General features: G+C 45.3%; 1 protein-coding gene and 1 long non-coding RNA gene across 5 annotated transcripts in view; one reads left to right on the top strand and one right to left on the bottom strand.

Annotated features, from left to right (window-relative positions):
- LOC123464106 overlaps positions 1-9,735 on the bottom strand; it is a 52,439-nt gene extending 42,704 nt beyond the window's left edge. For all 4 annotated transcript variants that reach the window (XR_006639363.1, XR_006639359.1, XR_006639361.1 and 1 more), the window contains exon 1: positions 9,447-9,735. This is a non-coding gene — a long non-coding RNA (uncharacterized LOC123464106). The remainder of the gene's footprint in view (positions 1-9,446) is intronic.
- Positions 4,791-12,120, top strand: part of Nfib (nuclear factor I B) — a 250,254-nt gene continuing 242,924 nt past the window's right edge. Inside the window, exon 1 of the mRNA XM_045160951.1 lies at positions 4,791-4,992. Coding sequence (XP_045016886.1) covers positions 4,990-4,992 — 3 coding nt within the window. The 5' untranslated portion in view covers positions 4,791-4,989. The remainder of the gene's footprint in view (positions 4,993-12,120) is intronic.

Here is a 12,120-nt window from a genome sequence, read left to right as displayed (position 1 = left end):
TATGATTATTGATCTCCATTAAGCAATAGAAATGGGAAGTATCAACATGCTTTCTACATGACACCAGTAATCTGTGATATAGGGTATGACTGACCACAGAATTTGAGTGCAGGGGACTTAATGTTGACTATTGCAAGTGGTCTATTGGGAAAAGACAAGATGGTCCTTTGTCAGGACACTAAGGATCGGTAGACTGACTAGCGCTTTCCTGCATTAGTATCTGGACTGCCAGATGACTCTGGGTTTTGGAAATGGTTGAAAGAAAATACCTCAGTAATTCCGTTATGTCAGAAACCTTACATATGGCACCACATTGTGAAAGCACTTGCTTTTTCTTTGCTCATATTTGATCATCATTACATCTGAGATTGATTCAACTTATTGTTTCTTTTTATGGGCATTTTGGTGGTTAAAATTCTAAAGTTATATAAAAGCTCAAGTAAGGAAGATATGAAGATTTAATTACACATACTTTATTTTTTGAAGTCTTCAAAACTCAAGTAGGTTAAGAAATGATTGATAGTTCACATCAAGAATTCCTAACAATTGTGATAAATTTGTTTGAAGCCAGGAGACATTTTTGATTTACCACTGTTGAATCTGAAAGTAGATTTTTCAGATATTGAATCATTATAATTTATGGTCTCTCTCTCTCTTTCTGTCTGTCTTCTATAAACTGCCTTAGCCCGATCTCGAAGTGTAAGGAATGAGTCTCAGTCTCTGTGTAGCCTGTGAAATTTAACAAGGTGATAGCTTAGGGTTGGTAAGAAAGGCTGTGAGCCATGCCACCATCTCGGGTTTTTGATGACACCACAAACCACTTGAGATTTATTATGTTAGCAGATGTCATCAGATCAATGTATGCACAGGTGCAGTGTGCAGTTAGGGAAAGAAAGAACACTGCATGTGTATATTTAGTTTTTTTGTACCCATTCTCTCAATGGTTTGAAAATGACCCTGTGTGTCCTGGGCAGGAAGATTCACACTGCATGTTGCAATAGCCTATCGGGAAATCTCTCTACAGATATAATTCTGTATGATGAGTACGTCTTGTGTGAAAGACACTTTTCTTTCACATTATCTAAACAAGGGACATAATGGATTACAGTTAAAGACTGCTATAATCAGTAAAAAATAAAAAGTTACCACTGTTTGTTACTTTGTAAGAGTTTTCCTCTTACAGAATAATACAGTAGAGATATGCATTTTCCTCTCCTTAATAAAGCTTGGACAGATAACTCTTTTCTTTTAACTGCAACAAAATGTCCAAATCTGACACTCTGTAAATTCCCCATTTAATCCTTTCCAAATATCATTAAATAGTTAATAAATAAGAAATCATTGAAACTATTACCTATAGGAAATACACTGTGTATTTTGAAGATTCTATATAAATTCCAAATAATTATCCACTAAGTTACAAAGATATGTTGGATTTCACATTGAGTCTTAAATATTCTACTGCCTTGTTATACAGATTAAATTTGAACAAACTGTAGTGAAACAATAGACTAAATATAATAATCTAATAAATTAGTACATATTATTCAGTAATATAAAATAAAAACACACTTTCCATATTTTTGAGAAATAAAGAAGACAAAAGAAACACCTTTGGAGTAATGAGTGAAAATTACTGGTTTAGATGGGATAGAGGAATTACTTCAATTATGACATAAAGCATTGTAATAATACATGCCTTTTAGAAATAATTATATAGTGATTATTCTCAGAGATAAACACACAGATGTTGCTAGTACATAAAAAAACATTCTTGAAGAAAATGTACAGGAACTGCTTGAAGCTTCCAGCAAGTTTTATGGGATGAACTGTATCTAGAAATTTAGGCAGTCACTTCATTTATAAGTCCTCAAATTCCAAAATGCTTAAGCAGTATTGGACAATGCATATTTTTAAAAAATTACTAATTAGGTGTAATGTCTAACAAAGGTTGTGTTTATTAGATCTCAATCATATTCTGAAAAAGGTTTTTAACCAAGATACTTTTAATTTAAAAGGAAACATCTATTTTACACACAAACTTAATTTCTGCATATTTATTTATACTTTGCAAAATGTGAAAACCAGTAACTCAGTAATGTTGCAGATCAAATGACAGTGATCACCGGCAATTAAAAAATTTGGAAATAATACGTTGAGGTAACTACAAATTAGCAAGACAGATTAGACACACGAGAATGCGTCTCCTTGTTTAATAAACCTCCAGTATCATCTAATGATGCTATATGCACACATTTGACAGACAGAAGAATGATCTGTATAGGAATAAGGATTCCTGTAAGCTTCACATGTCAAAAGAAACAAATGACATGCAAATATAAAAAGATAATCTACGAAAGCCTGAACATGACATGCAAGGGTACATTTTATTACTAAATAATATGCTTAGGAAGAAATCCACTGACAGGTGACAGAAACTCTGGATTCCTTCAAGTCATTGTGAGAGAGGAGGAAATTGTCTTTTCTCCCCTTCTCCATTCTTCTCATTTTCAAAAAGATTTCCTAAATAAAATTAGATTCTTTCTGCAATGTCAGTACTCCTGTGCACGAAATAGACGTTGAGGATTGCTAACTCTGCTATAGATTTTAAACAATAATGAGAGCAGACTTTCTGTGGCATACTTGAAAAGTGATAATATTGCTTGTGTAAAACACTCTGTCCACATATTAAATAATTGTTTATTTAGCTCATTGACATTTCATACTTTATATTTTGTCTCTAATACTGCATATGATTCATTTGACCATAAAACTACTATTAGGGGATCCTAGAATGGAAACAGATCTATTTGTAACTCACTAGAATTGACTGCCTTGGTAGAATGAAATATAGCAACACTGGCTAAATAGTAAAATTACTTTACTTGGAGCAAGACAGTCCTTTTTTTTTTTTTTTTTTTTTTTTTTTTTTTTTTTTTGCTTAAGAGTTAGAACTGAGTGTGTAGGGGAAGTGTATTCCATCCTCCTTTTCAAGTACTCTTCTGCCTTCCACAAGCTATGCAGCTATGTAGATACATAATATTGGGTTGGTGTTTTGGGAACTGTTAAACTTGTAGTTTGGCAACCCGTTTTAAAACTAAAATTAAGTTTAATTGCGTCAACTTCTTTTTAGGATTGAAAATACTCTTATAATCACTGAAAATTGGTATGAGTATCTACCATGTATATAATGTTTATATGGGAAGGGGACTGTTTTGTTTTTTTTCTTTCTTTCTTAGTTATGAGGCCAAATGCCTTCATTATTTTATTTATTTATTTATTTTTGGTTTTTCAAGGCAGGGTCTCACTCTAGCCCAGGCTGACCTGGAATTCAGTATGGAGTCTCAGGGTGGCCTCGAACTCACAGCGATCCTCCTACCTCTGCTTACCCAGTGCTGGGATTAAAAGCATGCACCACCAGACCTGGCTGTCTTCTTTGTTTTATAATGTGTGTTGTTGGGACTGCAAAACTGAACAATATTATTTAAGTTCTCTAGAACTTCCAGGATAAACATAATTGGGATTAAAATACTGACATACTCAAATTTAGTCGAGATAAGAACAATTCATTGGGAGCTATTCAGTTCTCATTGGTAATAACATAATTGAACAGGGTTTTTAGAGGATATGTGAAGCTATTGTTGTCTGTTGTGCAATTACATAATTAGGAGCCCTGTAATAAATTCTTTGCTAAACACATGTGGGTTAGTGCTAAGTAAATCTAGGGATGGTACTCTCTCTGTCTACACACACACACACACACACACACACACACACACACATTTACTTTATTAATACCTTAAAATTTAAAGCAAAATTTTATGTCAACCTTGGTTCACCATTCTATTAGTTTAGGTACTTAAGAGGTGATAATGAATTATAGCAACCCAAGGCACTTCCTTACATATATTTAACTTTTTAAAAACACCGCTAATTAAAACGTGTTTGCGAACGTTAACTCCCTATCCCATCTCCTCTAGAGGGTTGGCTGGCGGCGAGAGCGGGGGTGTGGGTTTCCCTGGTGGTGGTGGTGGCCCACCTGCCCCCAGTCACTGACTTTGATTAGGGTGCACACACAGAGGTCCCAGTGCTCCCAGTCGGCGGCTTTGGTGACCAGGCTCAGCAGTGGGGGACCGCTCAGCCTCCTCTCACACGGAAACCAGCGTGGGCCTGGCGCTCGTGGCGGGAAGCTGGCGCACTCCACCGCGGCCCGGAGCACAAAGGCGCGCGCCCCGCACTCCCGCGCCCCGGGGCACAAAGAGCCGCTCTGCGGTGCGTTCCCACCCGTGCGGCGGGCCACGCCCACCAGGCGCCCTTCATGAATATGCATAAGACGTGTCCGCCCTCGGCTCCGCCTCCCGGAGTCCTTCCCGCCGCCTGGCGGAAACTCTGAGCCGCGGTTCTCGCGCGCCGGGGCCGGCAGGGCGGGGCGGGAGGCGGGACAGGGCGGGGTGGGGCGGGCGCCGGGAGGGAGCCGCAGGCGGCGCGGAGGACGCGGCCGGGCGGCGGTTCCGGGGCAGCCCCAGCCGGCGGCCCGGGCCAATCCGAGGGCGGGAAGGAAGGCAGCGCGCGACCCCGATCCGCCGCCGGCTCCGCTCCGGAGCAGCCCGGCTAAAACAACAATAAAAGTCCGCGGGCGCGCGCGGGGGCGGACACGCGCACACGCGCACCCTGGGCCGCGTTCCCGCGAGTCTCGGCAGAGGGAGTCCTGTGCCCGGCCGGCCGTGGAGGAAGCGAGACTGGACGTCCTCAGTGAGGGGCAGCCTGCTGCTCAGACTGCGCTCTCAGCTGCCGGTCTTCCCGAGCCAAGAAGTGTGTGGAGGTGCAGAAACAGATTGCATTTTAAAAAACAGACAAAAATCTAAACACAAAAAGAGACACCAAAACAATCCTTGAGAAAAATCCACAATTCTCTGAGAGGCGTGAAGTCAGCGGCCCAGGGTTCTGTTACAGACTCAAGATCTCTTTTATTTAGTGAAATACAGTGCGATGGTATGTGGCTTTAAATGATGGGTTGTATTTATATTGTCTTGTTCGTCCTGTGCACTCCCTCCCGCCCCGTGCACAGGTTTTATTTTCTGTTTGTGCGTTGGCAACTGACTTGACTCCTTTTCCTAAGCGTCGTGCTTTACAGACTCAGCTATAGGGCTGGACTTTTGGAACTAATGCAAATATGTAGTTTTTTTTCCAGCCTTGGCACCTTTAATACATGTGACACACTTTTATGGCGGGAAGTACTGAGTAGTAACATTGTGAATCTAAATGGTGCGAAATCCAGTGTTTTCTTCTTTAATTCCCAACCTTTCCTTTCTCTCAACACTGGAGGGATAATTACAATACAACTAACTAATACTTTGGTTGTACCATGCAGCCCATTCCTGTCCTTGAAGTGTTCACTTCTTCATTTTAAAGTACCCTTTTGTTGCATATTATCATTTAAAAATGCGGTTTTCGAGTGAGGGAAGCAGTATTTATCTCTGCTGTGTTGGAGTCTTTAAAATTGGTGTTCATCCTAAAGTTCAGTTCACTCACACTCCAGTATGGAAGTTTCCTCAAGCAATTGTTAGTCCTCCTCTCTTCAGCAGCCCCCCCCCCAAAAAAAAAAGATTATGATGGAGTTCTTCCCCCTGTTGTTACTACTTTTTTTCTTCCCATCGTGCTGTTTCTGCTCTAGCATTTCCCCCTCTAAGTCTCTCTCTCTCTTTTCCTCTCTGTCTCTCTCTCTCTGTGCGTGTCTGAGGGTCTGCCTTTTCCCTTGTCCTCTCTCTGCCAGTCTGTCTGGGACACATTTTAATGCACAATATCCCATCCATTAAGTTGTGGTTGAATGCCGAGTGTGTGAGGACTTGGCAGCTTTCGGGTGGAAGGGGGTGGGGAAGCCAGTGTCGACTTTGACACAAGATGCCCAAGTAGCGTGATCGGAATTATTATTAGGGCTGTGAACATGGCCATCTTCTGCTCCTGGTTGGAAGACCTGCCATTGAACTTGAGACAGGACAGACAAGATCTCCAAGTTTTCCTTCCCCTATCAAGTATAGTAGCTGGCAAGGAAAAGGCGCCAAAATACAGAAGATTAACTCTGACTTTCTTTGAATGGGTCTTATAGCACCCTCCTTTGTAACTTTAACTTCCAACAGGCGGGAAAAAGTTAACTTTTGAACCTATATTTGAACAGACATTTAAATCAGCCCTAAAATGGAATAAGTCCAAAAAGTCATACACCCATGCTTCTGTGGTTAGAAAAGAATGCACGTGTAAATAAGCAGGGTGCATGTGTGCATGTGACGGAGGAGTTCAAGATTTAATCAAAATCAGAGCGGGTGAGTTTCCAGTGCATTCACCGTACAGGGAAGACCATTGTGAGGCTAGGAGGCTGACCTTTGAGCAGCCTAAGTAAAAACTGCAAAGAGTTGTGAAACACAAAACGTTGTGGTTTCCAGTTTTACATTTGAGGTTTGATGTTTTCATTTAATGGTATGAGAGATGGAGAAAGCTGCAGCGCTGAAAAGTCCCTATTAAATCATATGTGGGCAAAGGTCAAGCACTCCAACTCACTGATACAATATACTGCAGATTCCTGCCCAGTGATGGGGAGCCCAGGAAAAAGCGCTTAGGCAATAAAAGTATTAGAACGGTAATTATCGTTCGTGGTTGGGGCTGCATTCTTGTGCACTGGGAAAAGGTTTTTACTGGCCCTGATGAATTTTAAAGCCGAGTATTGTTGAAAGCTATTTTAATAGGAAATTGATTAGCTGAGTGTTTCATACAATAAATGGTGACAGATTCATTGTTTGATGTCCAAAATAAATTCCTTTTATTCTGTAGCAGGCATAGGCACCCATTTTATTTTAATATGGTCAGACTGAGAAGCAGCATAATTTTGAGTGAATGTGATGTCACACACATCTGTAACTTCGTTTTTGGACTTTGTGGCATCACACAATTTGACAGTATTATTACTTAGAAATTTATTAGTTTGTTGTGTTCCTAAAATGTTTTTAGATACAGTCTAAGTGTCCTGAACTTACATTTTGTATTAGCTCAGTTGCTCGTGTTTTCTGTTGGTAATTGTTCCTTATGTTTTAATTTGAAACTTAAATGTGCAAGTCTGTTGTTATAAATTGTTTTGGTTTTGAAATAGAACAGATTTCTCAAAGAAGGGTTGGAGAAAGGAGAGCAGAAGGTTTAAGGTGGTCTAAGGTGCACTTTTAGCAATACAGAATGTAAGGACTATTTGGATATTTTGAGCAGAGCTTTTTAGATGTTACCTTAAAACGGATCCATTTTCACAAGTCAAAGCATGTGTGAATGAGCAACCAAGGCAATTTGCATAAAGAAATAAAATGATGGATGGTTTTACTTTAAAGTTTAGCTCTTTTTGGAAAAGGGTTACCCTGTAACTACAAGGCTTTCAATATCAACAGGGTACACACTGCAGGAGTATGTGGACTCTGGTGCTATGGAGGAAGCTAGGCAAAGAGAGCAGAGATTTGCAAAGTCTGAAACAAACCATGCAAAAGTTGCAGGCCTCTGTAGCCTGGGAGCAAATGTTTTCAAGGTTTGGAATCTGCTGCTGCCCAACTGGATTCATCTCTAGAGATGTGGAAACCAGCGAACCTTCCTGGAGTCATCCCGCTGGCCAAGTCCCTGCTCAGATTCACAGTTGTGGCTTGTAAAGGTGCCTGAGATATAGACACACTTAGTGGGATTCCTTTTTTATAGTTGAATACAGTCATCTCAGCAGCAACATTATTAACAGAGTCATTTTTTCTCATTTAGTTTTGTCCTCAGGGGAGACCAAACAGCTCCTTGAAGAGGTGGTGGTAGGGAGTGTGTGTGTGTGTGTGGGGGGGTGAAGGCCAAAGTTATTTATTCATTTCTGTGAAAGGCAAAGAGGGGTGGGGAAACTGACTGGTTGTGAATTCTGTAGTGTGGACAAACTGCTCCTCTAATTTGATAGTAGTAGTTTAAGGGCTCAGAGAGCTGGGCACGATTTTGCAGTTCCTATCAAATGCAGGCAATTTCAGTATTTGCTGCCTATTTATATATGCAGTTTTTGGAATGGGTTTTGGTGTTGCTGCTTGTGGCTATAAAGTTGTGTTTTCTAAGCTACACTTACATGATTTTTGTGGTTCATCTGGAAGAGGAAAAGGTCCTTGGGTATAATGTAGTGGATACTTGGAGTTCTATAAGCTGGTTTCTTGGGGTCAGAAGGTCACCTGTCTCTTTTGTATTTAGTTTTTAAACATTGATACTGGCCATGCAGCTAGTGTGTGGGATTGTTGGACCGCCCTGCAAATCACATACAAGAAATGAAAAATAAAAGTGGTCTAGTACATTGAAAATGACAGTGTTGTTAAGCTCCAAGAGGCCTTATGTGAAATTACGCAGGCTTTGCAACCTGTCGTTGCAATTCCCTTAGAAAGAAAAAAGGATAAAAGAGAAACACCATTAGGAGATGCTTCAAATGTCAAAATCCTTTCTGTAGGTCAGGAGATGACTCAAACTGGGTGGCAATGTTTACTTTTTAGTGTACAGTTATGTTTAGAAAAATCCAGTCACTGGAAGCCCTGTCATTCCTTTTAGAAATCAGTAAACTTCCTGTCAACAAACTCACCAACAACTCCCCATCATGAGGTGGCAGGGAATAAGGAATCTAGAGGCAGGAGATCAGTAGGAATAGGGACAACAGATTTTCCTGTTGCTGATGGAACTATCCACTTTGTTCTAGCTCCTCAAACGGGTTTTGAGGTGAATGTAGGTGACTTTTCACACCAGAGCAAGAGGGGGAGAGCAGATTTTAGGAGAGGCAGGGATCATTTTGACAGGATCAGAAGCCTTTCAAAGTTACATGAAATCCACTTTTAATACCATGATACAGACATACTGGGGAAAGAGGGGAAAATGAACAAAATGTATGTGCTGTCCAATTTCTCCTCTTCACCCTTCTACTTGGCATAACAGAGGGAGCTGACAAGTGCTGAGAGAAGCCAGAGAAACCAGAGGTCTCATACCCCCAAGTCCAGCAGTCCCTGAGCCACACAGCACTTTCCTCGAGCTCCTCCAGGGAAGGCCTACAGTGGCCTGGACATTGGCTGGGCAAGGAATAGTGCTGGGAGGGGTGGGAGTGTCAGCCTTTCTGACTGTGGCTGGGAGGTCTTCAAGTCAAAGACTTCTGTGCTAAGCATAAGCACTCCCTTCGAAGATGGCTTTTGCTCATTCTTTTTTTTTTGGGGGGGGGTTCCTCACCTCACCATTACAGCTTTCTCATTTTCCTTTTTCTTGGAAACAAATCAAAGCCAAGAACTACCAAATATTTTCTATGGCCACCCAAGTGTACACAGCCATGAGCAAGGTACAAATACAGACATGGGACACCTGAAAGCACTGAACCCCTCAGAGCTGGGCCTGGGAAGCCTGGACACTTGGCCTCTCTGGGGTCTTACCTGCGTCTGACGCTGCTTCTCTGCCCTGGTGCTGCGGCAGCTTTTGGACTTCTTCTGTATAGTGGTGTCAATTTTTCGCTTTTCTTTGTTAAAGCTTGTGAGAAACTTTTGGATGCAGCCTAATGTTAGTGGCAGAAGGAAATGGTTTCTCTTGGGAAAGGAGACTAAGAATGGGAGGAGAGGTGGGGATGTCTGCAGACACTTGCCCAGGGTTTAGCACTGGGCCTCTTTTGCTAGGGGACAACGGCTGGTTCTGGGATCTCTGGCTGAAAAAGAGTGCTCTTTGGGTGCCAGGATTTCACTGGGGGTGGTGTAGTGAGGAGGAGGAGGGAGAGAGGGAGGGAGGGAAGGAGAGAGGGGTGGGGGGAGATGGGCTCTGGATTTTTAAAGAGACCCCGAAATAATAGCTTCTGTAAGAGTCCAGGCATTCAAAGAGGTGTGTTCAAGGACATGAGTGCATTCGTGCCAAGGGGAATGTCTTTTATGGTAAATTAACTCCAGTTAAATTGAATATTTGTTCAAAGGGAAACTCCAGTAGTTAAAGCTGGTATTATCAGTCCAGCTTCTCCGCCCCCCCTCCCTGGCTAGGGTGAGAAAAGCAATGCAACTCTGTACACAGCAAAGCTCAGAGATTGTTCTTTTTTTTTCTTTTAAAAATTGAAGATGAGGTTGCCTAAAATTTATGAGAAATGAGTATTTGTTTGGATTAACCCCGACTGTCACCTCCTTTCTTTCATCTCTAAAGACTGTCAACTTTATCCTAGCTTTTCAAAAGGAAGAAATGACCGCTACAAAGGAAATTAAGGTCGTCAGTACGCTAACTAGAGGATTTGCCAGGCGGGGGCCCGAGAGGCTGCTCCCCGTGGCGCGTGCCCTAAAGGGTTAAGCGGCCCGCGTTCTCACAGTTCCCCCGACTTTACCTGCGTCTTCCCAGCCCCAGCCCCGCTCCCCGCCTCCCTAACTCCCCACCCCCTGCGCCTTTCTTCTCCGGGCTCCGGGTTTACGGGGGCTGCAGCTGGTAGACTTGGCAAGCTCGCCTCATTAGGGGCGCTTTTTTGAAAACGGACTGTGTTTGAGCATTTCCCTAATGAGGACAGGACGGGGTTAAAAAGTGACCATTTCATGGTTGACTTGAACCTGCCTACTTTTCTTGATGTGTCGTGGTGAAATGCTTGATGTGGATAACTCCCACTTGGTGCAGGAAAAGTCACTGGTTCCTTCGGGGCCGCTGGGGGGAGGGAAGCGAAGGGACACGGGGAGAAAGTTGAGGGGGGAAAGTGGAGCGCGCGGGGAGGGGACTTGGGAGTGTGGGGGGGCTCGCGGGGAGCCTGGAAACCCTCGCCCGGGCGTGGGGGGGAGCGGCCCCGCCCTGGGGATGGGTCCGTCCGGCCCCCTCCCGGGGCCTCAAGCTAGGTAGACGCGGAGCCCCAGGCAACTCACTTTTCTTTCCCCATTGTCTGGGCGGCCTTTGATTCCACCACTACCCCACCCACCCCTGGCGGAACACCGGAATTTTGGGGGCGGTGTGTGTGTGTGTGTGTGTGTGTGTGTGTGTGTGTGTCTGCGCGTGAAAGGGTACGCGGCCAGCCTCCTCCCTCCAAAGCCCCGAATCAAGTTCATTCACTCGGCGGGCCGGGCCGGGTGGGGGCGGGGCGCGGCGGGCGCCGGCGGCTCGGGGCGGCCGCCTCTGGAGGGCTGTAGCGGCACACGCACCGTGCGCGCGCGCGCTCCCGCCACGCCGCCCCGGGCGCGCCGCGGCCCCGCCCCGCCCGCCTGCGCCCTGGCGGGAAGGGAGCCGCTGTCCGCCGGCGCCCCCGGCCGGCCGTGCGTGTGGGGGGGTGGGGGCTGGGACCCAGCCAGCGGGGCTCCTGGGGGGAGGTGGTGTGGGAGGTGGGGGAGAGCGGCCCGGAGCGGGTGGGGGGGAGTGGGCTGGAGGTGGCAGCGGCGGGGCCCCATCTTCCCGCTCGCTGGCCACGAGGCCACGTGCACTGGGCACCCTCAGGGAGGGCTGCAAACCGTCGCGAAGCCCCGGGCGCCGGCCCACTCGGACAAGACCCCGGGGGACCCCCGTGCCTCCTCCCCGCATATCATCCCCGGTTCTCGGACCTCGCTGCCGGCCGTGACCCCTCGTCTACGCCCGCGACCCCATCCTTCCCCCCGCCCCCGGCCTTGAGCCGAAGTTCACTCCCTGCAGCCGCCGGCCAGGCGGGCCGCGCCCGGCCCGGGTGCGAGTGTCTGCGCCCTGTCCTGGGCCCTAGGGCGCCTGCGGTGTGAGGGAATTTTCCATTCGTTTCTTTCTGGGGCCCCGGCCTGCTCCGGGGCTTCTCTCACTAAGATGTTCCCGCGGCTTAAAAGAGTGCAGTGAGCACGGCAATACTTCTCTCAGGGCGGGTTTTCAGGGGTGAAGGAAGGATGGCATAAAGAAGAGAGATTTTGGAAAAAAAACTCCTAGTACTTTTGCACCGGTATGATACCTTTAACAAATGAAAGGGGTGGGGGAGAGAGAGGTTGAGAGAGTGATAGAGAGCGAGGCGAGAAGGAGGGAGGGAGGGAGGCGCCGGAGGAGGAGGGGAAAGGTGGGGGGGCGGGGGGTGTGGAGAGGCTGGTGCAAAAGGAATGCGCGTTTGCAGGAGGAGGAGGAGTAAAGCGATGATTGTGTAATTAAATAATAAAA

Source organism: Jaculus jaculus, chromosome 1 (assembly GCF_020740685.1).
Source record: "Jaculus jaculus isolate mJacJac1 chromosome 1, mJacJac1.mat.Y.cur, whole genome shotgun sequence".
Classification (NCBI taxonomy): Eukaryota; Metazoa; Chordata; class Mammalia; order Rodentia; family Dipodidae; genus Jaculus; species Jaculus jaculus.
This window is presented reverse-complemented; position numbering and strand designations above follow the sequence as displayed.